The sequence below is a fragment of the Dipodomys spectabilis genome, unplaced genomic scaffold, assembly GCF_019054845.1.
Source record: "Dipodomys spectabilis isolate Male_0828 unplaced genomic scaffold, ASM1905484v1 ptg000273l, whole genome shotgun sequence".
NCBI classification, from domain to species: domain Eukaryota; kingdom Metazoa; phylum Chordata; class Mammalia; order Rodentia; family Heteromyidae; genus Dipodomys; species Dipodomys spectabilis.
In genome coordinates, this window is record NW_024870950.1 from 5,370,611 (window position 1) to 5,398,309 (window position 27,699).

Sequence of the window (27,699 nt, forward strand, 5' to 3'; positions counted from 1 at the left end):
CGCTCATTAGCACGTGTTAATGAGCCACGGATTCATGTCCCTCTGTGGTGGGGAGAGGAGATGGGAGAAAGGAGGGCTGCAGCTGTGACTCTAGGGCGGAGGTGTCCAAAGACCAGCACAGACCAGAGGGGCAGACCATTCAGGCAAGTGGGAAGGCACATACAGCCTGGAGTGTCTCATCTGCTGTCCTCAGGATGTGTGGTCATTAACAGCTTTGGTTTGTCTGGGACCAGCTACGGGCGGGCATCCTAGTTCACAGGTGGATGTTTTCCATCGGCTGGTGGAGGCAAAAGCTCCCCATGTCCCTAGGTGGATGTGGCTAACTCTGGCTACTGCAGGGTTTAGTTCTGCCATGACACCTGGAAAGCTGTCCAGAGGCTCCTGGAGCATGTCCAGTCAGCCAAAGTCATCAGAGGGTAGAAGAAGGTGCTCCGCATGACAGTATACCACCACTCAGGAACAAGGGGACACCCCTCCTCCTTCTCCTCTTCCTCTTCCTTCTGAATCCTCTCTGGAATTTGCTGATCACAGCCATCCCTTGGCTTCTGTGCAAGTCTGGGTCCCCTTTAAAGGACCAAGACGGTCCCTTAAAGTGTTGGTGGTTCAAATCCCAGCTTTGCCCATTTGTATTTGCTGTACAGACGCTTTGATCACTTTAAGGCTTTTTTGGAGGGGCGGGGGTCGGTCGTGGGGCTCGAACCCTGGGCCTGGGCGCTGTCCCTCAGCTCTTCAGCTCAAGGCCAGCGCTCTACCACTTGAGCCACAGCGCCACTGCCAAACGCGTTGATCATTTTCAAGTCTCACGATGTTCATCGAAAAGTCGTCCCTGGCTCTTCCTGGCGGTATGAGCGACACCGAGTGAACCCCAACTCTGACAGCCGAGTGTTTGTTGCTACAGCTGGCAATGGTAGCGGCTAGACTCAAGGTGGACCCAGAGGAGGGGGACTGACAGCTTCTCCCTCTTCCCAAGTAGTCCCTGACCATGGTGGAGGAAGCGGTGCGAGGCGGGGGGGGGGGGGGGGTCTCAGCGCAACCTGAGCACCCCAAGAACCCTTGGCCAGCCCTGGCCGGCCGGGCCTCCCGCCCCCGCCGCGCCCCGCCCCTGCGCGATTCCCGGGGCCCGCGCGCCCCCTGCCGGCGGCCGGGCGCAGCGCAGCTCGCCACCGCATATAAAGGCAGCGTGGCGCGCGCGGCCCCAGCGCGAGCGCCAGAGCTGAGCCTGGGTGACAGCGCCTGCTGCCTCCGGTCTCCCAGCGGCTCGCCATGGCTGGCCCGCAGCAGCAGCCCCCTTACCTGCACCTGGCCGAGCTGACGGCGTCTCAGTTCCTGGAAATCTGGAAGCACTTTGATGCAGACGGTCAGTAAAGCTTCCCAACTTCTGGGTCCTCCCCCTCACCCCACCCCACGAGGTCCCTAGGAGACCTGGGGCGGAGAGGCAGGGGGCACGGGGGGCAGTGTGGGCTGGGTCCCTTTGCCCATCAGGAGCGGGTATTTCGGGACGCAGAGCCTGCTGGGCTTGGGGTTCTGAGTTTGGGAAGACATCCGGCTGCTTTGATGACAACTATCAGTAACTTTTCTTCCCCGGTATAGGGTGCCATAGCCCACCCGCCTTTGCGTCCTCATTCTGGGCCGGGTGGACTTTGCCAGGAGGGGCTTGGAAGGAGAAAGACCCCTCGTGGCTCCCCTTGCTCCTCCTCCCCCCCCCCCCCAACACACACACCTTTCTCTTCAAGGTACTTCTTGAAGAGAAAGGTACCTTAGGTTGACACATACAAGGTGGCTGCTGCAGCCACAGGTGTTAGAAGCCCACTCGTGTCTGCCCTCTTGTTCCCCCATTCTGGGGTGCCACCATAGCTCCTAGCCTATTCTGGGAGCTGGGGCAAGCAGGAGATCCCGAAGGAAAACCCTTGGCCTCTCCACCTCGGTTGGCCAGGAGCAGGAATGAAGACTGGCATTTGGGATTCCTAACACTCCCGGGGCTCAGCTACTTGCCAACCCCACGGGCAACCACAGGAGCAGTGGGTGTGGAGGGAGCCCTGGGGTGCCAGTTCCCAACCCGTTCCTTCATAGTGATGATCCTGGGTGCTTTGCGGCCACGAGAGCTCCTTTCCTGGATGGGAGAAGGGGGAAGCTACATGGGTCTATGTCTTTGCTTTGGGTGGTCTGGACATGGACAGCTGCCAAAAAAATCAAGGCTAGACTGAAAAGCCTTTGGAAGTAGCTTCCAGAGCTGAGAAACCCGGGGTATCGGTGGCAGTCTGATTCAGGCACAAAGGAACTCCCTTCATCCCTTTTCCCAGAAAGGTTGCTGAATTGCTGGAGACTTTTTCCATTACATTCTTCCCCCACCCAAAAAATAATAATAATAAGTGATTTCCCCCTCCAAGGGCCTGATTAAAGTGGACACCTCCTGTCTCTTGACAGGATGATGGCTCAGGGTGTTTGTCCTGGGGTGGAGAGCCTGAAGGATGGGAAACAGAAATTTTCTGGTGACAGCTGGCTCAAGATCTGCTCTTCCCTCTTCCCTATCCCATCTTAGGGGGTGTGGAGAGGGCTAGACAGACATCCTCTGCCCAGAGTGCTGTGGGGAGACAAGGGTTAATGTCTAGGGATGGTCGTGGGTGAAGTTGTGTTTCTTTGGGGATAGCTGGGAAAACTGGAAGGGCAGAGATGGGTCTCTAGACATCCAGGGGTAGGATCATGGTGTGTCTATGAGTTACAGTCTATCAAGGAGGTGGGTAGGTGGTTCAAACCAAACAATGGGGGTAAGAATGGGTTGTATTTCCAAGCCTCAGCTCATGTTGCCCAAGTCCCTTGGCAGAAAGGGCTCTATGAGGATGGCATTCCCTAAGGATGCGCCTGCCAGTTTATCTGCACCAGAGACTTGCATGATTCAAGGAAAGTTACCAAGTGGCCAAGGTTATAGCGCTGGCCTCCTGCTAGATGAGTCAGCTATAAACACACAACTCCAGTTCAACTTTCCCCCCACCCCTCCTAGACTCACAAGGAACAAGCAATAACTCTCTGGATGATCATGCACATCCTTACACTTGCAGATTGTCTAAGACACACTTTTCAAGATAGTCACACCATCTGAGAGGCTGGGAGAGAGAGTCCCCCCTGGATCGATGAGGAGAAAGACACAGAGTGAGTTCGTGGTGGGACTGACCAGTGCTTAGCCTGCACTCAGGTTTCTAGGTACCTGCTGAGGTCACAAGAAGGGATTTCATTGATTTATTTATTTTAGGTTGACATATAAGTCTCCCTCCCCTCTGCCCGTAGAACAGCTCCCAACCCAGCCTTACAGCTGACAGAGTTCCTTTTCCTGGGTGTGTACAGGCCCTGGGGCTTGAACTCAGGGCTTGGACACTATCCCTGAGCATATTTTTGCTCAAGACTAGCACTCTACCACTTGGGTCGCAGCTCCATTTCCCACATTTTGGTGGTTAATTGGAGATAAGAGTCTCATGGCCTTTCCTGCCTGGGCTGGCTTTGAACCATGCTCCTCAGATCTCACAGCCAGTCACCAGTGCCTGGCTTCAGGTAGGTTCTTTTATCCCCACAAGGGATCCTGAGCTTGGCTGGAGCATAGCTAAGCTACCATGGGATTTGAAGGACCACTCACTCCAGCTCCTAGGTAAAAGGGGACCTCAACTCACTTCTGGCTTAATTGACCTCTTGGGACATAGCCTCAAAAGAGTCCCACCCTAAGGAGATCTAAGGAGAAGGAAGGCAAAGGGAACTAAAATGTCAAAGAAGAGCCAGATGCCAGTGGCTCACGCCTGTAATCCTAGCTACTCAGGAGGCTGAGATCTGAGAATTGCAGTTTGAAGCCAAGCCTGGGCAGAAAAGTCCATTAGACTCTTATCTCCAATAAACTACCAAAAAGCTGAAAGTGGAGCTGTGGTAGAATGCTAGCCGTGAGCAAATAAAGCTCAGGGGCAACACCCAGGCCCTGAGTTCAAGCTGCAAGACCTGCACATACCAAAAATAAAAAAGTGAGAGATGAAAGAAAAATGATCTAGAAAATGTATACTCAGCCAAACTATACTGTTAAAGAGTCTGGAGTACATTTCCCCCCTCCCAGCCCTCCCCTCCTAAACATCTTGAGCCCAATGCCTCGCCACCTAAGTCAGCTGGCCTGGCTCCATCTGGACCTCTCTCTCACCAGCTCTGGCTCCTGTTAGCAACTTAGGCTTTCTTCCCAACTCTAAAGTGCCTTGCTCACCACCTTAAACACCGCTGGGGGGAGTCTCCTCCACAGCTCACCAGGTCCCTGGAGTGAGCTACAGAACCCAGTATTAACCATGCCACCAGCAGGAGGGAGCTGCCACCCTGCCCTCCTGTATTCTCTTAGTAAACAAAGACAAGGAGACCAGAGGGAAAAGGCTGGACCCCAGCAAGAGGTGAGGTTCTTACTCAGCTCATTACCAAGGAAGAGGAGACGCCATCTTAGTGCCTTTGCCCAGAGGTTGTTGTCAAGAGTCACACTCGCCTTGTGAGGGAGAAAAGGAAGAGCAGGGGTTGGAGAGTGAAGAATTAGGACTCAGAGAGGCCATCTTCTTTTCAGAAGATCACACAGTGAAGCAGGAGGGGCTCAGGGACCAGGTCTCCCAACTCTTCCCCATTGGCTACTCTGGGCAGGAACTAGGAGGGTTTTGGAGTTGTCACTCAAAGGCTACACCAGGGGTCAGGAATGTAGCAGCTGAGCTATTCTATGCATGGATGGTGGTTGGGACTCCACACATCACCTCCCTCCTCTGAATGACAATGTCTCCAGCCATTGCTCAACTGTTTCCTGGTTATCTTTTGGTCAGTTATCTTTTGTGTGCCAGTTACCCCGGCTTGAACTCAAGGCCTGGGTGCTGCCCCTTACATTTGTTTCTCTCTCTCTCTCTCAAGGCTGGTGTTTTACCATAGTGAGCCACACCTCCACTTTGGGCTTTTTTGGTAGCTCATTAGAGATAAGAATCTCCTGGGCTTTCCTGCCCAGGCTGGCTTTGAACCATGATTCACAGATCTCAGCCTCCTGTGTAGCTAGGATTACAAGCGTGAGCCATTGGCACCTGGCTTGTCAGGAACTTTCTAACTCTGCAAGATCCAGGCGCGGGAGAGGCACACAGGTCAGAGTTCACTGCCCGAGTTCACAGACATCCCGAGCCACTGGTGGCTTGTGAGGAGCCATGCTGTGGCTCAGACGAGAAACATTTTAGTTTGGGCCACCCTTTGGGAGCAATAGGAATATAGGGAGAAAAGGAATCTTCTCCTAGAGGCAAGCAGATGTCCATTGGACTAAAGGAGGAATCTCACTCCTCCTGAGCTTCTGCTCTACCTGGCTAAACTCTCACCCATGTACAGAAAGTTTTGTGGAGATGTAGGTGAAATACTAAACATTGAATTTGGGAGAGGGTGTGTTCTCTGCGGTGGACTATTATACAATGGCTAAGAAGAAGGTAGAGCTTCCACTGCAGCTGATGTGGAAGGTAAAAATAAAAGGACGTTTTCTTTTACTTTCTAAATGGATATACTGTAGTGCTTGCAAATTTTACAGGAGCATGTATTATCGTGCAGACAACAGAACAATCAAGATGTAAAAAGAAAATGTTTATGGAGATCTTCCCTGTACCCCCCCATCACCAAAAAAAGAATATACCCTTATTTCTAGGTATAGCCCCCTAACTCTAGGTATAGTCTTTTGTGAGATTTGTCCAGCTCCAAAATGGCTCTGGTGAGGTTTTGAGACCTCCCTATCCCTCACAGAAACTGGTCCTGTTTCTTATACCTGGGTGGACTTCAGTTCTCCTGCAGCTGAGGATATGGAAAGAAAACAAGAAGGACCACATAGGGCCGGGAAGGGCTCTGTCCAGTCTCATCTTCTCCTCCTAAACCCAATGGTTCTCACAGAAAGTCTCCAAACCCGTTCCTGGCCAGCACTGGGTGCCCCAGGGAACTCGCTCCCTCCCTGAGTACTAACCACTGCTAACTTTCTGTCCCTGGGGGTAGAGGGTGGGGCTGGGGGGGAGGAGGAGGCAATGGAGAGCAATGGCGCTCCGCAGAGGTAGGGACAGGCTTGGGTAGCCGGCATTAGAGAGAGCTTAATGAAGACTCATGGGAAAGTAAAACACATGAACTGCTGCACAATGATACATCACAGACATAAGCCATTGTACGGTATTAACATTGTGTTAATAAAACAGTGTTATTCCTAAGCTAGCCACTGGGCTTATATATTTAAAACAACAACAACAACACTACTGGGTCTAGGCTCATTCCATTCAGGGATGGGAGGGCGAGGGGTGGTATAAGGGACCAAGGTGACAGTTGTCTATAGATGATTTTCATCTAAACCTGTTAGCAAATCTCTGAGGAGTCCGTAGACATCTCAGGGGAGGTGGGGAGAGGGGGCAGGGTTGAAGGCTATTTGAAAGAGCCACCTGCCCACCTAGGGAAGCCCTTGGGAATACATGCCCCACGCTCCACGGCACCCCTCAGCTGTGACACTAACAAGCACTCTGTCTCTGGTGTGGAGCGTTCACACTCGATGTGCCAGCTCTGCCCTGGTACCCTCTGAGTGCCCATCGCCTCGGCTCTCAGACTATGATTGCACCAGCAGAAGAAGGGAAGCAGGGAGGCCATGAAGAGCTGGGGTTCTCCCAGGGAGGCAGGCAAGGAGCTGGGGGACCCAGGGGGAGCATGATTCTCACAAATGAAATGCATCTCCCAGTAAACAGGTATGTCTGCTTCCATCAGAAATGGACTTTTCTGTACAACCTTGAGCGTTTGTTTCCTTCCACCTAAGATGACGTTTGTCAGGAAGAGTAAATGCAGTGTTCCTATCATCCTAAGAAATACTTCCCTAGAGCACAGTGCCCGCCCTGTTCATCATGTTTATTCTTTTCTTCAGACGTGCGGGACTTTACAAGCTGAGGCCCTAGGGAAGCTTCGGGGCCTCAAGGAGACCCCTTCAGGGAAATCTTTCCCAAAGCCCAGAGAGCCAGAATTAATAGAGCGGGCAGGAGGCTCTTCAAGAACGGGGCCTCCAGCCTGCCTGGCCCGGCTGGCGTCCCTCCTGGCGGATTGCATCAGATGTCCTCCTGGGCTCAGCCGGCCCCATCTGGGGCCTCCAGCTCTGCTCAGGCCTTGTCTCCTCCTCTTTGGCTCTCTGCGATCCCCCCTCTCATCCAATCTGCCTCGTCCTTCTGGCCTCTTCATGCCTGGGAATCAGCCCAGAGTTAGGCTACCAGCTGTCCATGGGTTCAGGGGGCCCTGCCCAACTCCAGAGCCCTGTTCCAGAAGGAACAGCACAGCCCAGGAACAGATTGAAATTCAAGGGTCCAAACATTCATCCGGGGACTGTGGATCTGGGGCTTACCATCTCACCACAACCCACACCAGGAGCCACTGGGAGGGAAGGGGTGTGTGTGTGTGTGTGTGTGTGTGTGTGTGTGTGTGTGTGTGTGTGTAAGAGACAGACGGACAGACAGACAGACAGACAGACAAGAGACAGAATGAGAGAGAGTGAGATCCAAATACAGATGTGGACAGAGGGATTGTCCCTAGAAGGAATCAGCCTTATGACAGAGTCTCCATCCTGTCCTCCTCTCTAAGATGAGTTCGTACTGCCACATTCTTTGCCAGGCAGATTCATGAAGATCAGGTGGGTAAGAAGTGGAAAGCTCTTTGGGAAGGAGGCCTACTGGGTAAAAATGATATAAATATCAGGGCAGGGCTTGCAACAAGTTTCAACTCCAGACAGAAACTATGCTCACATCCCCCGCTCCCTCCCTCCCCCTGCCTTTCCCTGAGCACCGCGCTGTGGAGTTCCACACACACTGGAGATCTGGAAATAAGGACCTGGTGCAACACCCAGGGCACCGGCTCTCAGGGGTGAGCAGGGGTGTCGGGTGTGGGCAGTGTTAAAGCACAAGGTCTCTGGGCCATGCTTCTAAAGAGATCCCGCAGGTCCTGGGGGAGGCCTGAGGATTTGCACGACTAACAGATTCCAAAGGACACCAGTGATGCTGGCTCACGCCACAATTTGAGTACCATCAAATCAGTGTGTGTCAGATGTTAGCATGCCAGAAAATCACCTGCAGCCAGGCTGTGTACACCTGCAATCCCAGATACTTGGGAGGCAGAGATCAGGAGGGTCATGGTTCAAGACTAGCCTGGGCAAAAAAGAAAAAGAGGACTGTCATGTCAATAAACAAGCCGGGTGTGCTGGCACGTGTCTGTGGTCCCAGCTATGTGGGAAGCAAAGGTAAGAGCGTTGAGATGTGACACTGCCATCTGATAAATAACTGAATTTAAAAAACAGATTGGGGACATGGCTCACATGGCAGAGTCTCTGCTTCATAAATGTGAGGCCCTGGATTCAAACCAGTGATGACCCAACACCACCCACTTCCCTTACCCCCAAAAAAGAATCACCTAGGAGCCTAAGACATGTAATAAAAACATATCAGTGGGCACTATACCCAGAGAGTCAGATCTGGAAGGCTGGCAGGTAGGGCAGGAAGGGGATAGGTAGGGAGGGACTAGAATTCTGCATTTCTAAAAAGCTCCCAGGACACCATGCTATTGCTAGTCGACAGACCAGTCCTTATGCGGTGGTCTATAGTCACCAACTTAGCAGCTTTGGTTGGGTGATTGTTATCACACACCTTAAAGTTGGAGACACGCTTACACCACAGTGCAAGTCAGATGGGACTTTTAAAAGTGGAGACAATATGGAAATGACATCTTCCATTGACGTGAGATTTTACCTTCTCCAGGACGCTTTCAAAACCACTCCATTGTATGGGTCTTACAATAACTAGGGTGCCAAGAGGGCATAAGTAGTTATGCCCATCAGAGAACCTTGGTTACTCATCAGCCCACAGCTGCTGGTAGAATGACACCACCTTCTCAGGTACCTCTTACCTGCTCAACCCTTCGAATATTTGCACACACACACACACACACACACACACATCCCTTAATGGTGTAAAGCATCATCTTTCGGTCAAAGCTTTTCAAATGCCTGTGGTCATATCAGTAGTGAAGAAGCTCTGTCTCCCTTAAAGCTGGGGGAAACGGAGGCATCTGATGGTGAGAATGGAAGCAGGCCTGGGCTGGGAAAGGCTGTGGGGGTCTGGCCCCCACTCTTTAACGTTCACTGGCTATGGTTTGACAAGAAGGAAAGGAGTGACGGTTACTATGGTAACCACACTCTTATTGATGTCCATTCTTATGAGATTTTTCTTGGTGGCTTTTGTCACTCTACCTGCCTGTAAGAGAGTCACAGAAAACCCAAGCCACATACTCAGTGCTAAAGCCCTAACCAGGGCAGGGACCATCCAGTCTGCAGGCCAGGTAACACCCGACAAATTATCTAGCCTGTGATGAGATAGGCGCTCATGCTCTTTCGTCTGCCTCTATGGAGCATTGTGTACGGACCAAGCAATGATGTTATTGATATGCAAATGACTATGGATAGAAAAGAAGCATCCCCCCTTGTGCCTGAGATGTCCACTAACCCCTCCTGTGCCCCCAACTTTTCATGATGGCACCTCCTGGATGATGGGTGGCACTGGCCTTGAGAGAACCCAAAATGGGGAAGACCTTATTACCCTAGCAGCGGGGAGTGCCCCACGTCCATGTCTCACCCTCTGCCTTTAGCCATCTAGATCCTCGCCCCTGTGAGCCATTCCTTCGCCCTTGGGAAACAGGTCCATCTCCACCACACTGTTATCACTCCCTGAGATCCATGCTGAGTGGAACTATTGCTCCAGTCAGGATCAAGAAACTGGTTGAACTGAGCCACATTGCATCTTTTTGCTGGGACACGGGGAAAGAAAGGATTCCTAGCATGGCGCCAGAGGCTCATCATTCCCCAACCCAGTTACATCAGAATGTAGGAGCCAGATAACCATATTAAAAAAAAACCAAATCCCAAGGAAGTCTGGCACTGGTGGCTTCTGGTAGCTACTCAGGAGGCTGAGATGTGAGGATCACAGTTCCAAGCCAGCCCAGGCAGGAAAGTCCATGAGACTCTTATCTCAAATTAACCACCAAAAAAAAAAAAAAGCAAAAACTGGAACAAGCAGTTCAAGCAGTAGAGTGCTAACCTTGAAAGTTCAGGAACAATACCCAGGCCAAGAGTTCAAGCCCCAAGACTGGCACAAAAATCCCAAGGAAATTTCAGTGTGCAGTAAAGCCTGAGGCATGTCTGATTTCCTCCCCCAAATGCCAGTGAGCTTGGCTAGAGACTCAGCTCAGCTTTGGTGTCTGGGCTATGAGGCTGGAGGTATCAGAACCTACAGAGACTTTCATTCCTCCTATGATCTTCTAGCAAATCATGATTCAACCTTGGGACCTGATTCTGATCATTATACTTCACCCTCTTGCACATGCACTTGAACTCAAGCAACAGTTATGGTACATTCACAATGGGCTATGTGATTGACCTACAAAATTCCACTAATTGTAGATGAGATGGGTTAAATGACTTCCCTTCTCTGTGTATTTCTGTGTTTGTTTCCTAGAAGTGCTGTAACAAAGTACCACGCACTGGGTGACTTAATACCACAGAAACCTGTGCTCGCTCTCTCTCTGTTCTGCAGGGTAGATGGTTAAAGTCATGGTTTTGGTTCTAGCTAGAGGCTGTGAGGGAGATTTCCTTTTTCATGTCTTTCTCCCTTTCAGCTTCTAGAGGCTTCTAGAATCCACAGCATTCATGGGCTCGTAGCTGCATCACAACAGTCTCTGCCTGTGTCTTCACAGGGTCGTCTTCCCTGTGTCTGTGCTCACAGGGCCTTCTTATGAAGACTCATGTCCCCGGATTTAGGGCCCACCATGAGCCAATATGGCTTTGTTGTAACTAATGTCATCCTCAATGACCCTATTTCAAAGAAGGTCCCATTCTGAAGACCCAGGCAAACGTGGAATCTGGGAGAACTCTTCAACTTTCCAACCCCAGTCTCCCAACTTCTGATCTAACCAGAGCCTGCCACCCACTGACAGTCCTGGGGCCAACGACTATCACCTATGGACCCTCAGCATTGATAGCTAGCCACGGTGCTAAGGACAGAAGCCACAAGGCTCCAGCTGCTGCCCACCTCTGCCAGCTCAGCTAGATGTTAATTCCTCTGGCATTCCCTGAAAGCTGGTTGGATGTCCCAAAGATACCTGTTGTTAATCTTGGGTCTCCACATGCAAGTACCCTTGCAAGGATCTTAGCACTGCTACTGACTGAGACACCTATGAGTTCTCCAGGAGGGGAGGGGAGAGTAGGGAAGGGAAAGTAGGGGAGGGGTTTTCAACCCCTGTTCGTGGTGTATCATTAAGCTCTGTGGTTAATTCTTTCCTTTTAAACCTCTCTTTACAGGAAATGGGTACATTGAAGGTAAAGAGCTAGAAAACTTTTTCCAAGAGCTGGAGAAGGCAAGAAAAGGTTCCGGCATGGTAAGCCTGGCCACTCCCATTTGTGGGGAAGTTTTCTGTCACATGACCAATATGATTTTGAGCAACCCCATTATGCTGCCACCCAGCAGAACTGGAGGAGCTCTGGTCTTGACACTTAAGAGGGTTTTTAAAATTTATTTTTAAGGATAAAAAGAAAAATTAGAATGTCTTTAAGAGCACTTTTATCTCAATATCTTCAGGTGTCCGAGATTGAGAGGAAACCATGTTGAGTACCAGGGGTCATGAACTTGCTCCCTACCCTCAGCCAAAACAACCATGTATCTATGTATGCATGTACAGAATAAATACCATTTCTTCTAGAGACAGACTCCATGGCCTCCCTAAAATGCTTTGGAGGATTAAAAACTCAAGATTCAAAGCTCACTAGACCTCTAAACCCAAGTGTCTCAGCCTTGGCACTAGGGACATTTGGAGCCAAGTAGATTTTTGTTCTGTCAACTTGTCCCGTGCATCACATGATGTCTAGCAGCATCCCTCGATCTGCCCATGAGATGCCAAGAGCACCTCCTCTTCGGGTCATGACAATAAAGCTATCTCAAGACATTACCCAATGTCCCCTGGGGTAGGACCCAGGAGAGAGCCGCTACACTCCATCAACAAAGGCTGGATCCCTAGCAGATACCTGGAAGAAAAGCAAGCGTTGCTGTGAAGGGATCTCTGAACCCCAGGCGGGCCTGACTAACCTTGTGTTAGAGGTATCTGGAGTAATTCCAGACCACATCCCAGAGCATAATGATAGGATGCTGCTGCCTCTGGTTCCAACCTGACTGACAGGCACAGGAAACCCTACAGTTTCCTAGAGTCTTCCTGAGGAGATGTGTAGTGTATTATAAAGCTAAGGTGATAGATCTAGTCTATTGTGGTTCCTATGTCCAGTTCTGGAATGTATGGAGCCCACTCTCTCCAACATGACCCTCTTTTCAGGTCCCTTAAGAATCCCTCTGTCCTCCCCTGCTTCATGCACTTTGGACAATCTATTGCTAATTAGCAACTCTTCAGAGAGCAGCTCACGAGATGAGTCATGAATCATCCATGAACTCCTGGTTCAAAGCTCAGCAGAGTATCCTGGTGAGACGGAGGTCAAAGCTGCAGGCTTATGAGTGTCGAGTGATTCATGGGTTTGTTTATCAACAGTTCACTCCATGAGCCTCATTACTGGGATAGAAGACCCTATATTACCAAAATCAGGGCTTCAAAGCAGATTCTGAGCTCATGAGCCAGCAGAGGAATGTGCTCTAATGAAGTATCTCCTCAAATCCCACAGTCCTTCTCTTAGTCATTCCTTTCCTCGGATGGTACCGGGCTGATTTCTGTGCTCAACAGTCCCATTGGGTGTCCTCCAGGTTTTATGAAGAAGTATTATATGGTAGAAAGGACACTGACCTTGGAAGCCGGAAGTAGGAGTACCATTTCTGACTGTATTTAATTGAGTGATCTCAAGAGAAGCCACTTCAGTTTGGACCCCATTTGTATGTCAGAGGGAGGGGGCACTCACTTCACAGGGGCCCATAGTAAAAACTCTAACAGGTTGACCTAACAGGTTGATTTTGTGAGAAATCCTTGTACTGTACACATTTGTAAATGAAAATACTGACTAGCACATAAGGACTGGCAAATGGAGACCAATTTGGAAGCAAAAATAAAGGGTTGTAGAAAAGATTCAGAAAAAACCCTCTGAATTAATAGCATTTCCCTTGGCTATTCATCTCATCTCATGGTCTACATCCTGAAGAGTTGCTAATTAGCACTGGGTTGTCCAAAGGATAGCATAAAATCAGAATAAGAACTGTTGTGGAATTGGTAGTTTATCTTTAAGGAAGAAAATAAACAATTCACCTTGCTATGGTAGAGTACTGAGAACCTATTTGGGAACACTAGATTTGTTTGGGGTTTGTGAAATGTATTTCAGTAGTGCTGAGGACTCAGTTTTCATATCTGAGTAATAGAAATAAGTCTAAACTCTTTTGATAGGGTTATGGTTTAATCCATGTCAGAGGCAAAGAGAGGAGCATATTGCATGGTATGGAACATGTTCATGTGTTCCAACTCCCTTTGGAAAATACATGACTGAGCTTTGAAGAAGAGATCATTTGATTGGGATGTATCCTGACGAGGAAAAAGACGAATGAGTCCTGATCTCTCCAAGCACTGTCTCCAGTATTGAAGTATTTGCGTCCAGGAAACAAAACAATTCCTGACACTGCTACCCTGAGATTCAGGCTCCCCCAGGATGTGGCAGCAAAAATCATCCCCCCCTTTCCCTGTTCACAGATGTCAAAGAGCGACAACTTTGGGGAGAAGATGAAGGAGTTCATGCAGAAGTATGACAAGAACTCCGATGGAAAAATCGAGATGGCAGAGGTGAGGGTTTGTGTGGAAGGCTTGTCTGTCCTGTGCCTCTGCCCTGCGCATGCATCTTGCTGTGACCTAACGAGGAGAGCTCCATTGCCAGGGCTTAGGTTGACCCAAGAGAGCAGGTGGAGCTCTTTCTCTGTGTCATCCAAGAAAATAGGAAACAACAACAACCTAGGATAGGGATGGAGACTTCAAATGCCCCTAGATGTTGCAGCTTGTGTGAGGAGCCTAGCTCAAGGCAGTAGGGAGGATGAAGGCTGATGAGCAAGTATACACATTTACATATATGTGTGTCTGCATATATATATGTATATATATCACATTTAATTTACACATGCTTACATACATACACCTATAACCATATACACACATCTACAATCATATACTCAAACACATAGCGTCACACAATCAATCTGTGTCACTCTGGTTATTAGTATGCCACCCACCGTCAAGGGGTCAGAAATGACAGTGTTGGCACTTGGATTAAAGTTCCTGCCAGGGGGCTGGGAAGGTGGCTCAGTGGTAGAGCGCTTGCCTTGCATGCCTGATGCCCTGGGTTCGATTCCTCAGCACCACATAAGCAAAAAGAAAAAAAAGCCGGAAGTGGCGCTGTGGCTCAAGTGGTAGAGTGCTAGCCTTGAGCTGAAGAGCTGAGGGACAGCGCCCAGGCCCAGAGTTCAGGCCCCACGACCAGACCAAAAAAATAAAAATAAAAAAAAGAAAGCTCCTGCCAGGGAATATTGTCTTAGATGCTGCTGGAGGCTCAGATCCCTCAGCTTTCCTTCCTTCGCATTTTATTGGCCAAAATAGGTCACATGTCTACCCATAAGCCAATCTCTGGCAAGGGGGAGGAGATTATCACACTTAGCTAATTAACTAACTTAACTTAGCTAACTTAATTAACCTGCCCAAGGATTCTGGGAGCTGAAGAAGGCCCAAAGCTCAGGTGTGTGGGCACAAAGCAGTGCTCGCTGTCTGACCATGTTGGTATTTTTCTAAGAATTCAATGGTTGAGGTCTTAAGTAACATCCATTTTCCATAGTGAAAAAATCTGTGAGTTTAGATTTTTGACCATGAAATCACTACCGCAACCTGATACGGCCATTCCCTCACTCCCCGAAGCCGCCTCCTGCCTGGGATGCCTTCTCTCCCATCTACCCAGATTGGTTGGCAGTTTGATTTCATGTATATGGGCTCATCGGCTAAGTATTCTTTTGAAGTCTGAGTGCTTTTGTTTCGAATGAATTACCCTTCTGTCTGTCCAGCTGTCCCTGCGTTAAGGCTTAGGGCCCCTCGCAATCATTTCTCAGACCCGCCTCCCCTCCTTCCTTGGTCTCCAGGAAGGAAGCAAAATGGAGCAAATGGCGACTCCCGTGAGGCTCTCCACTGACCACCTTCTAGCTTCCTATGGGAAAGTCAGATCTGCTTCTGAGGAGCCTTAACGCTAGCATTGTTCTGTGTTCCCTCAGCTGGCGCAGATCCTGCCGACTGAAGAGAACTTCCTGCTGTGCTTCAGGCAGCACGTGGGCTCCAGTGCTGAGTTCATGGAGGTGAGGCCCCAGACACTGCCTTCTCTCTGCGCAAGGGTTCCCTCCTTCCTCCTGTGTTTAGAAAGGCCCACCGTAATGCCTGGGGATAATCCCAGGAGATGCTACACTGCCCAGAGCTCAGCTACTCGAGGTGTGGGCCATAGCCTAGTATCAAAGGCGTCATCCAGGTTCTTGTCAGAAAGTCAAAGACCCTGCTCCACTAAATCAGAAGGAACATTTTAAGATCCCCAGGTAGCATTCACATACTAAAGTATGAGGATCAAGATGGAAAGTAAGTGTGGGCCAAGGTTGACTGGGAGAGGGTGTATGTGTGTGTGTGTGTGTGTGTGTGTGTGTGTGTGTGTGTGGCATGCAGCTCCCCAGTGGAGACTTTGTGGCCAGCATTTGCAGAGGGAAGGACCTAATTCATTCAGTTTGGCACTAGGATGTCCCCAGTGCCAAAGATGTATATATGTACTAAAGCTGGGAGAGTCAAGGGAGAATTACAGCTTCTAGTATCTCCCAGGTTTGATCTTAAACTTGTAGACTGGCTGCAAACTGGGCTCCAGTGTTTTCCTCATATAAAATGGAGTATCAGCCAGGCACTGATGGCTCACACCTGTAATCCTAGCAACACAGAAGGCTGAGAAGGTTCAAAGCCAGCCTGGGCAGGAAAGTCCATGAGACTCTTATCTCCAATTAACCACCAGAAAACCAGAAGTGGCACTGTGGCTCAAAGTGGTAGAGCACTAGCTTTGAAAGCAAAAGAGTTCAGAGACAGTGCCAGGCCCTGAGCTCAAGCCTCACAACCGAGAAAGACAGACAGACAAGAAAGAAAGAAAGAAAGAAAGAAAGAAAGAAAGAAAGAAAGAAAGAAAGAAAGAAAGAAAGAAAGAAAGAAAGAAAGAAAGAGAGAGAGAGAGAGAAAGAAAGAAAGAAAGAAAGAAGGGGAGGGAGAAAGGGAGGAAGGGAAGAAAGAAGGAAGGAAGGAAGGAAGAAAGGAAGGAAGGAAGGAAAAGAGAGTAAAAACAAGAGTATCACCCAGTTTGCAATAGAAATTCTTACATCCAAATTTTGAATATCCAAACTCAGATGTCTCTTAAATCAACCAATACATTAAAATCATGTAAAATGACAGAGATTGAACTATTTTTCCATGCCATAAAAGAGGAAATTCCATATGGTTTGGCCAGTTCAATTACTAATCCTGATTTTTAGCAAACTATCAAGTATTTCTTGCTTCTTTCCTGAGTTCGCACCAGAGCTCTTCCAAGGGTATTTCTCAGCATGAAAAGCAATGTGTACTTGTCACGCAAATTGCCTGTTCTGACACACACTGGACATTAATGTGACTTCAGTTGTCATTCACTGGGTTAAATCCAGTCCCGACTGCCATATGCCCTCCCCATGATTCACCTTCTAGAACCATGGGCCGGCCTGCCCAGAAACACACACAGGCAGAAAGTCAGCTAGAGAGACCCAGTTCTTAGGGTATATTTTTTGTCAGTCATTTTTTTAAACTACAACTTGCCTAAGCATCAGAGAGGAGTTTAATTTTATGGTGCTTTACAGAACTTTCCCAGCTTTTTAGAGATGGAAAGATTCCGTAAACTGATGGTTGGCATTCTGGATTCTGTCCTAAATTCTCTTGCCTATCTGAAGGGGAAAAGTCCAGCATATTTAAAAAAATTTGCCAGGTGTTGCTTTTGAGAATATGTTTTTTTTCTGTCTATAGGAAAGGGAGTATGGGGCTTGGGTAGAGCTCAGAGATAGAGTACTTGCCTAGCATGCTTCTATCCCCAACACTGAAAAAGCGAGGGAGAAACCAAAGAAAAGGAAAAAGAGAAAGTAGGGCCAGGTATGATGTGACATGTACCTGTAATCCCAGCTACTCCAGAATCTGAAATCAGAAACCTCATCATAGTCAATAAAGCTGAGTCTCATCTATAAAGGAAGCATTAATAGGGGGATCATGGTCCAGACTCGCCTGGGCACAAACATGAGAAATAAATAACTACTGCGAAAAATGGCTACAGGCATGGTTCAAGTGGATGCTTTAAAAAGCACAAAGCTCTGAGTTCAAACTCAGCACTTCCAAAAGGAAGGAAGGAAGGAAGGAAGGAAGGAAGGAAGGAAGGAAGGAAGGAAGGAAGGAAGGAAGGAAGGAAGGAAGGAAGGAAGGAAGGAAGGAAAATGAGCATTGTTCCTGATAACTTCTTTCATGATTAGAAGTCAGAAAATGATTGGCTTCTACTCCATCCTGTTCTGGGAATTAAGATGATAGCTTTCATATGGTAGAGGTCCCTAATGGAGAGCAAAATTCATCACCATCTTCCTTTCTCTTTCTCTCTCTGTCTCCATCTGTCCCTCTTTCTCTCTAAATTATTAGCCACTTCTTTCTTTGTGGTTAAAATGATTCCACACTCATGCTTTTATTCTTCCAAAGCCTGGCATAACTGCAAAGCAGACACCCCCTGGCCCCTACATTTGCTGAGAGCTCACCCTCCTGCACTAATTCCTCCTCCTGGAGTTGGCCATTCATTCCATTTTTATCAGGCAGAAACATGAAATGGCCCCTCAGGAGCCCTGAAAGGCTTGTGCTCTGGGACAACTCTGTCCTACTGCTCAGCACAAAATGTAATGTCTAATTTTAGGGAAGCCTCAGGACTTCTTTGAGATTCTACAAAGCCAGGGTCTCTTGAACTTGGTTCCTTGAATGCAAAGAGAATAAGGACACTGATAGATGAGCTCAGAGTACTGGAGGGAAAAAAGAGTCCAGCCAGGGAGTCCACAGCCAGCATGGGGTACGGGGTGAACTGAAGGAGGGAAGATCTGCCACAGGATCTAGAAGAGCAGCCTCTGGATGCCTTGCTCTGTGGAAGAACTGGGGAACCATCTCCCCAAGTTGTCTATAGCAAGTCCACTAGGATTTGCTCATGTCTCGTAAGTTTAAAATCAGGACTAAAGTTTGATGTGGTAGATAGTGCAGCCTATAATGCCAGCAGGAATTGCAGGAGACTGAAGCAAGAGGATTAAGAGTTTAAGGCCAGCTTGAGCTACACTCGAGATGCTTCTCTCTCAAAAAAAAAAAATTCCAATGCAGGCACCAGAGGTGCCGGTGGCTCATGCCTGTAATCCTAGCTACTCAAGAGGCTGATATCTGAGGATCACAGTTCAAAGCCAGCCAGGGCAGGGAAGTCCTTGAGACTCTTATCTCCAATTTACCACCTGAAAACCAGAATTGGTGCTGTGGCTCAAGTGATGGAATGCTAGCCTTGAGCTGAAGAGCTCAGAGACAGCATCCAGGCCCAGAGTTCAAACCCCACGATGAACAACAACAACAAAAATCCATACCAAAAATCTCTGAACCTAAGCACTAATATATCATGAAAACTCTACTACCCTGGTAGATGATATAAAAGAAAGACTCTAAATTAGCCATAAACTCTTAACAGTCTGGGCAGGAGATAAAATTTAGAAGGATTGGTGATTCTGACTCTCAGGAAACCAAGTATAGTTGGAGTTCAAGGGTATGATTTGCAGCTAGGGGATGTGAAGGGGAAAAAAGTCAAGGGAACAAAACTTGAAAGAAAAATCTAAGAACTATTAGACACCAGAATAGTCCAAAGATTTAGGAGGAGGGGGAACTCTGGGCAGCATAGGCCCCTTCCTGATTCCTCATTTCTGCCAGATGGCTTTTGGTTACAGGCTGGGTCTCTGAGCACTGGAATACAGGAGGTGTGTTCTTAGGACATTGTTTTCATTACTTATGACTCTATAACAAATTATCCCCAACATTTAGCAGCCTAAAGCAATCAACTACTTTTTTTTTAATCTTAGAGTTTCTATGACTGAAAATTTGGGGATATCTCAGCTGGATGGTTCTGGGCCAGAATGTATGGTCAGGATACCAACTGGGCTGTGTCCCTCTGAAGACCTGACTTGGGCTGGAAGATGGGACATCTTCACAATGGTCAGATCCTGTCACCTGATGAGACTGTCTCTCTTTGTCAAGGACACAGTTACCATGGCCAACAGGCTGGGCCTGGGTTTCCTACAGGGATCCAATACATGACCAAATAATTAGGGCTCAGCTCAGAACCACTATGGGATGGGATCAGGGTGGCATCTGATTGGCCAGGCATAGATCACATGCCCACCCTCCTTCTGGAGATCAACCTTCCTTGAACCATGTAGTGCAGAGAGGGAGAATGTTGAATAAAGGTTCAGAGATAGTCTAAAATAAGTGATTGCTTTTTCCCATTCTGTTTCATCATGAGACATGACTAAAAGGCATTATGATATAGGAAAGGAAGCAAGTCTGTTCCTGTCCCTGTTAGAGAATGCTCTCCAATCTCTAGCCTCCACTTAGTATGAGACACTTGCAAAGCAATAAAAAGATACCCTATACCCCAAACAAAAATATAACCCACCAGATGTTTGTTCTAGTCCTGGTGGAGACTTTCAGGTTAGTTCTTTAGAAAGTGTAGACTGTAGTTTTAAGGTGATCCACAAAAGGACCAAGACCTACACCGTGTTAGAGTGGGAGACCTTGTCAAAGCACTTTTCCTCCCTTTTTGTGTGACCTTAACTAAGAGACTGTCCATCTCTTCCTCCAGAACATTACAGGGACTGGACCATCTCCTTGCCCTTATCCCCCCTTCCCCACTGCAATGCTCTTGAATACCAAGAGCCTGGCTGGTTCATTAAGGAGAATTGGAAGGGAGATGTGTAGGTCTTGAGATGTCTTTGTGAATGGGTTGATATTCCCATTGCAGGCCTGGCGGAAGTATGACACAGACCGGAGTGGTTACATCGAGGCCAATGAGCTCAAGGTAGGTTGGGCCTCGGGAAGGACAGAGAGCATGACCGTTGCAATGGGTGTAGGAGACCTAGGGAGGAGTAAGACATGGGCAGAGGAGCAGGGATATACAGTCTGCTTCGCAGTGCCCAAGCCTGGCACAGAATTGTTGGATTTGCTCAGAGAAGCCTTGTGAGGTCAGGGATGTTAAGCCAAAGTCCACCCCCTCTCCACCCAAGAGCCCAAGACAGATTACCGAACACCACCAATCTCTCTAGACAACCCACGGTTCCTGGACACTGGCTGAGCCCTGGGCTCTGAAGGGTGAACCAGTCTTTATCACCTATTCTGTGGGCAGAGTTGTACCCAGGAGCTCCAGGGTCCCTCCACAAGTGCTAAGACATGGAGGAAGCACGTGGGACATACACTATATAACAACTGGTAGACCTCGGGAAACCATCTTGACTGAACAATGATGAGGGATCTTATGAATGACTGGAGCTCTGACCAGGCCTTTCATGTTCCAGGGCTTCCTGTCAGACCTGCTGAAGAAGGCCAACCGGCCATATGATGAACCCAAGCTCCAGGAATACACCCAAACCATAGTGAGTGACAGAAGCGCCCTCCTCCCACGGCACGGGACTTGGGTCTCAAAGCCACTGAGATTCATCTATCCTAATTACCAGGCCTTGTCAAGTGAGGCCTGGCAGTAGGCCTCACATACCTCAGAGTGCCCATGGGGGTGACTCCTGGGACAGTTTGAGAGTGGAGGGCATCTGTTTCCATGGCAACTCCTCAGCTCTGGGAGAGGATGGACCCTCGATGCTAGCTGCTACACATTAGTCACGCCCCTCCCATCCCCAAGAGTCTCCATTGTGTCTCCCATGACTGATTTAGACCATGCTGGTCCCTGATTGCCAGGAAACCTCAGTGAAGGCCTGAGCACACTCCAGCCTCCTCCCTCCTCTCCTCCCCAGTGAAAGGAAATGGCAAGTTAAAGGCCCCACGTGAAAGGTCAGAGCAAATAACCTCAGTACGCCTTTCTGTTCCCACCAGCTCCGGATGTTTGACTTGAACGGGGATGGCAAATTGGGCCTCTCAGAGATGTCCAGGTGAGGACCTTCCCTCCTTGGTGTTGCTTTGAACAACTTTCTGTGCTGCTGTCACCCATCACTGAGAGCAGCTGTAGAATTGGAAACATCAACATATCACTTTGTCCATCTCCCCCTCTTCTCAGCTCCCTACCAACTCCTGATTATAAAGTGATCAGAACCTGTTTCCATAGCCACAGATGCTACCTCTGTACCTCCTAATGGTGTGTCCATTGCCTATGCCCTGTCTACTAATCTCTGCTCTAATGGTTTCTTTCCAGGCTCTTGCCTGTTCAGGAAAACTTTCTGCTGAAATTTCAGGTAAAAGAGCCATTTTGTTTTTTCCTGGCTTCTTCCCTTCCCCTCATCTCTCTGAGCTTCAAAGCTTTTCCTTAGCGCTGATCCAACACGCATACACAGACACACACACTTGCTTACACACTCACTCTCATACATTCAGATAACACTCACAATCCTGGGCTTTTGTTACAGGGCATGAAGCTGACCTCGGAGGAGTTCAACGCCATCTTCACATTTTATGACAAGGTAAGAGGGAACAGAGTGGGAGGGGGGAGTAGGGCCCCCAATATAGAGAGGCCCTGGCCAGAATGCTCAATAATATCTGTAAGAAGAGGTCTGATTTCCAGAGGGGGGCCTCTGGGCCATGTGGTTTCTTTCTATAGCATTTTCTGAAAAGACAAATGTCATTCTTGATCCTTGGTCTATCAAGCCCAAGCATTTGGTTTCTTAAAAGCACAGCAGAGGGCTGGGAAGGTGGCTTAGTGATAGAGTGCTTGCCTAGCATGCATGAAGCCTTGGGTTTGATTCCTCAGGAACACATCAGCAGAAAAAGCCGGAAGTGGCGCTGTGGCTCAAGTGGTAGGTGCTAGCCTTGAGCACAGAAAGGCCCTGAGTTCAAGCTCCAGGATTGGCACCAAAAAAAAAAAAAAAAAACCACAGCAGAAAGTATTTATGCAAGACAGTTAGCAATGCTTAGAGCAGGAGTGGGTCATTCTGGCTCCAGGTCATGATGTTATATGATAGCCAGTTGTTTTCCTAGGACAGGGAGATGACCTCTTTGCTACAGCCACTCCTCCCCTAACTGTCCCCTGGCCCTGTGACTTTCCTGGTCTTCTTTACAATCAAAGGATTGGAGGTTGACTTGAAGCATCCCCTGGATACAAGGAGTTAACTGTTGTCCCCTGGAACCACATTTATATTTTCAATGTAAATAAGAAATACCACACGCCAGGTGTTTGTGGCTCACTCCTGTTATCCTAGCTGTTCAGGAAACTGAGCTTTGAGGATCATGGTTCGAAGCCAGCCTGGGCAGGAAGATCTGTGAGACTCTTATCTCCAACAAACCACCAGAAAACCACAAGTGGCACTGTGGCTCAAGTGGTAGAGTGCTAGCCTTGAGCTGAAGAGTTCAGGGACAGCGCAGAGTCACATAACTGACAAAAGGAAGCAAGCAAGGAAGGAAGGAAGGAAGGCAGACAGAAAGCAAGCAAGCAAGAGAAAGAAAGAAAGAAAGAAAGAAAGAAAGAAAGAAAGAAAGAAAGAAAGAAGAAAGGAAGGAAGGAAGAGAAGGAAAGCAAGCAGAAAGAAAGAGAGAGAGAGAGAGAGAGAGAGAGAGAGAGAGAGGGAGGGAGGGAGGGAGGGAGGGAGGGAAGGAGGAAGGGAAGGAGGGAGGAAGAAAGACCACAGGGAAAGCTACCAAGAGTTTATACTGAGAGACTTCATTCCTGCACTAACTGGGAAAGACAGAATTGACACATTACACAGAATTACACAGACAAAACCTTTTGTAGAAAACATGAGAGAGATTTGACCACGGACGCTCTGTGATGGTGGGGGGAAACAAATCAGGCCTCAGTCAGATAACTGGGGCCTGGGTCTCAGAGCTCTGAGCTGACTCTCTGCTGCCACCCGCAGGATGGAAGCGGCTACATCGATGAGAATGAGCTGGATGCCCTTCTGAAGGATTTGTATGAGAAGAACAAGAAGGTGAGCAAGGGAACAAGGGGGAGGTACCCAGAGCTGGGGGCGGTGCTCAGAGCATCTTGCCTCGTTTTGCTCTTTCCTGATCTTCCATAGTAAGGCAATGGAAGATTCTTGATTTTTGTTTATATCTAGTTTGATTGTTGACTTTTAATAGAATCGGGGTAAATAAAAATAGACATAACAAAGTTTGCCATCTTAACCATTTTAAGTATGTAGTTCAACCATATCAAATATATCCATCCTGTTGTGCGATCATCCCTTCCATCCATCTCCAGAACACTTTTAATCTTGAGAAACTCAGGCTCCATACCCATTAAATGCAAACAGCCCATCCTCCTCTCCAGTCTCCTGGCAACCGTTCTACTTTCCGCCTCTGTGAATTTCTTACTAGGTACCACATAGAGGAGAACTCTCTAATTTCTGGCTTCTTTCACTGAGACTAATGCCCTCCAGGCTCATCTGTGTTGTCGCATGTTAGAATTGCCTTCCTTTATAGATCTGAATAATTGTGCCTGTACATATTAGCCCCATTGTGTCCACCATTCCTTGCCGATGGGTATTCCAGTTGCATCTGTGGGTTGGGTGACTGACATTGCCATGAGGAGATGATGGTGTCAACAAAGGGCAATCGCCTATGAAGATTTTTTAACACAAAGAGACATGTTGTAAGGCAGGGCCCGACAGGAGGTGAAGGTTCTTCTGAATTGATCATTTAGGACCCATTGAAGGTTTGGCCCTCTCCAAGAAAAGAGGAAGAAGTGGTTTCCATTCTTTTGCATGGTGTTGCCTCTTGGGCTTCCCCCAGGGACTCTGCATGGGCTGTCCTCGGGCGCCCAGGATGTGAAGATTCAGGTAGAACAATAGCCAGCAGACAGCCTTTTCCACTGTCTTTCTTCACATCCTGGAAAATGTCTTTCATGGAGCAAATGGTCTTGCTTCTTTCTTTAATTAGATGGTGAAAGCGCTATAATTCCTTGAGCTGTCTAACTGCCTAGGCTGCCAAGCAAGAGCTAAATTTAAGGCTCAATTTCAAGGGACAAAAAAAAATCACTGCAGCCTCTGAGTCTATCTGTCTCTCTTTGCAAATGCTCTCCGAGACTTTCATCTTCATCCTGAATAGCACCCTTCATTTATTTCACCCCGCATTTATTTTTTATGTTACCTACAAGTGCTTTTGGAAAGAGACAGCAAATAAGGGATAAAGAATCAAATACTTCCCAGGAAGAAGGGAGCCTTCACCAGGTATTGGAATTCAGCAAACTTCTTCCTAACACTATGTCCAAGTACAAAATTATTTATGTGCATAAGTGTCCAAAGGGATGCTTATCTGAGTGGAAAACATAACTTTCATTTAATTGCATTAATGAAGCACACTTCATCTTTATAGGGCTCTGCCAGACATCTAAGATTGATAGATTCTAAAGGTGCGCATTAAATCTCAATAAGGCTCAATTTGGTGGCATATGATTGTGGTCTCAAAGAGGGAGAAGTAGAAGGATTTTGATCAAAGGTTGCTCTGGACAAAAGCAAGAGACCCTATCTGAAAAACAAACTAAAAGCAAAAGAACTAGGGTATGGCTCAAATGGTACTTGTCTAGCAAGCATGAGGCACTGAGTTTAATTCCGGCCAAAAAAAAAATCTCTGAGTGACAATGAATAGCCTGGTCTTCAACTCAAGAGAGTCTTTCTTGATGGACATGAAGGATAACACATGAGCAGGACAGGTGGACTCCAGATATAGAAACAATGGCAAAGAGGTGTGAGGTGTTGAGATTTGGAAGCAAGTTTGCAGGTTCAAGAACAAGATGTTACTAATATAGCTGTATCTGGGTGCCTTCCACCTGTACCATACCCCAGTTTGGCACCTGGAGATGAGGGGAATGAATTGGTAGAGAACACTCACTACAGCACTGAATACCAGCACCTGAGCGGGGAAGGAAAGGCCACTTTTGATGAGCCCACATAGCAGGTGCACTTCCATTTTGAAGTGGGTAGATGGTGATAAGGTTTCTGAGTGGGCAAATGCTGGAAGCTCTGGAACCTGGCTAACGATATCTCTTAGCCATGGCAACTTGCTAAAACCTTTTGATGTTTTAGGCAAACCTTGGGAACTCTCCCTGGTGCACTTCACCCCTGCACTTCAATTTTCTCGTTTGAGGGCCCCATCTTTGGCTTTTAAGTGAGTGGCAGATAACTCAGCCACACTCCAATGTTACAAATTAAATGGCACTTCCAGAAACGTTTCAATAGAAGCACCTCCCATTCCCCGTCCAGGTCAGAGATGCTTTCAAGCACTCTTGGTTTGGGCAGTCACCAGAAAGCCATAACATGAAGAGATGTCTCTAAAAAGCAAAGAACATGACTGATATTTGAGGACTAAGAGGTGACTGAGGACAGATGACCCTAAACACTTAGGTAGGGGGGCTGGGAAGGTGGCTCAGTAGTAGAGCGCTTGCCTTGCATGCCTGAGGCCCTGGGTTCGATTCCTCAGCACCACATAAGCAAAAAGAAAAAAGCCGGAAGTGGTGCTGTGGCTCAAGTGGTAGAGCGCTAGCCTTGAGCTGAAGAGCTGAGGGACAGTGCCCAGGCCCAGAGTTCAGGCCCCACAACCAGACCCCCCCCCAAAAAAAAAACACTTAGGTAGGGTTCAGGGATAAGGGACTAAGGATATTTATACTGAATTGACCCAACTTTTGTTGTATCTTCATCTTCGTTCATTAGCAGAATGGAGATCGTGACTCCCCGACCTGGAAGGGGAGGGCTTTTCAAAGTATCATCTAGTGATTTTAATGTAAAAGGTTAAAGAGAAGAGAAAGAGAAGAAGGTGGCAGGAGGAAGGGAAAGGAGTGAAGTAGAGGAAGATGTGAAGGAGAGGCAATTTTCCACTGTTGATTTTGCTAGATTTCAGGCTCATTGGCTTTTTGCATCCAAAGCAAATATTTAATATAAGGCCTATCAGCGTGGGTATTCTGTTTCATCTTGGTCTCCATCTATAAGGATTGTGGGCTTCTGTTCATGGATCATGTGTCTCGGAGGCTTTTGCAGACATTAGCAGCCAATGGCTGAGCGAGAAGTAGGCTGGTGCCAGGCACTGGTGGCTCAAATCTGTAGTCCTAGCTACTAAGGAGACTGAGATTTGAGGATTGTGGGTTGAAGTCAGCCTGGGCAGGAAAAGTCCATGAGACTCTTATCTCCAATAAACTACTCAGAAAAAGCTGGAAGTGGCACTGTGGCTCAAGTAGTAGAGTGCTAGCCTTAAGCACAAAGAGGTTCAGGGACAGCTCCCAGGCCCCAAGACCAGGAAGGAAGGAAGGAAGGAAGGAAGGAAGGAAGGAAGGAAGGGAGGGAGGGAGGGAGGGAGGGAGGGGGGAGGGAGGGAGGGAGGGAGGGAAAGAAAGAGAGAGAGAAAGAGAGAAAGAAAGAAAAAAGCAAGCAAGCAAGCAAGCAGGCTGGTGAGTTTTATATTCAAGGAAACAAATTTTTTTTTTTAATGGAGGTGGTGTAGGGAATTTTGATCCAGTATACTTGGAGCCAAGACCAGGGAACTCTCCTGATATCCATCACCCAAATAAGGGGAGCCCCAATAAGACAGAAGAATAAAGACAAGTTAAATATTGCATAGTTAACAACTGTGGGTACACTGGTCCCCCTACTGGGAATTGCTGAGCATGAGTGTTATACTAAGTGTTTGTATCTATTCCCTCACTCCATCCTAACACCTCCATGTAGAAGGTACTATTCGTTTATCCCTTTTCTAGGTGAAGCAGTTGACTGCATTCCCTAAAGCAATGCAGCCCGCACTTGAAAGAGGGTTTTAACCTGAAATCTATAGGATTCCAAATTCCCTCTAAGCCACTTACCCTGGGACGAGTGGAGAGGAAGGTTCCCGGATGGATGTGTGTGATGTGTGGAAGGGCTCCCTTGGGTGGAGCCATTGCTGAGCCTGCTCTCACCCTCTCCTTCCATCTCCCAGGAAATGAACATCCAGCAGCTTACCAACTACAGAAAGAGCGTCATGTCCTTGGCTGAGGCGGGAAAGCTCTACCGGAAGGACCTGGAGATTGTGCTCTGCAGTGAGCCCCCCATGTAAAGAAAGGGCCGGGGGAGCTGCTTCTCCACCTTCCCCAAAACCCTTCCCTTGCTCCCTGTCACTTCTCCCCAGACCAGAGATAGATCGTGAGCACCCTTGCCCCACCCCGGCAACCTGCACATCTCAGCTTGCAAACAGGAAGGCGGGATGGCGAATGGGTAATGGGTGGGACTCTTGTGAGTCAGCTCCAGCCCAACCCTGACCAGACATAGGGCTCTGCCCGCAATGGTCACCAACTGCATGAATGGTGGGGGGGGGGGGGGTGTGGGTACAGCTTCCCTAGTTCTCTTTGCTGTGGTGCATGTGTGCATTTGCTGTATGATTTAGGCTTTTATGTCCAACAGAGTGGCCTCTTTCCTCCTG

General features: G+C 48.2%; 1 protein-coding gene across 1 annotated transcript; it reads left to right on the forward strand.

The window, feature by feature from the left end:
• The first annotated feature begins 1,263 nt into the window (after positions 1-1,263).
• Calb2 (calbindin 2) lies at positions 1,264-27,336 on the forward strand. The gene is made up of 11 exons (XM_042700907.1): positions 1,264-1,357; positions 11,369-11,445; positions 13,738-13,827; positions 15,291-15,371; positions 20,129-20,185; positions 20,679-20,756; positions 21,208-21,263; positions 21,524-21,563; positions 21,735-21,788; positions 23,178-23,249; positions 27,220-27,336. Exons 1-11 carry the CDS (start codon positions 1,264-1,266, stop codon positions 27,334-27,336), a joined length of 816 nt encoding a protein of 271 aa, XP_042556841.1.
• Positions 27,337-27,699: the final 363 nt, after the last annotated feature.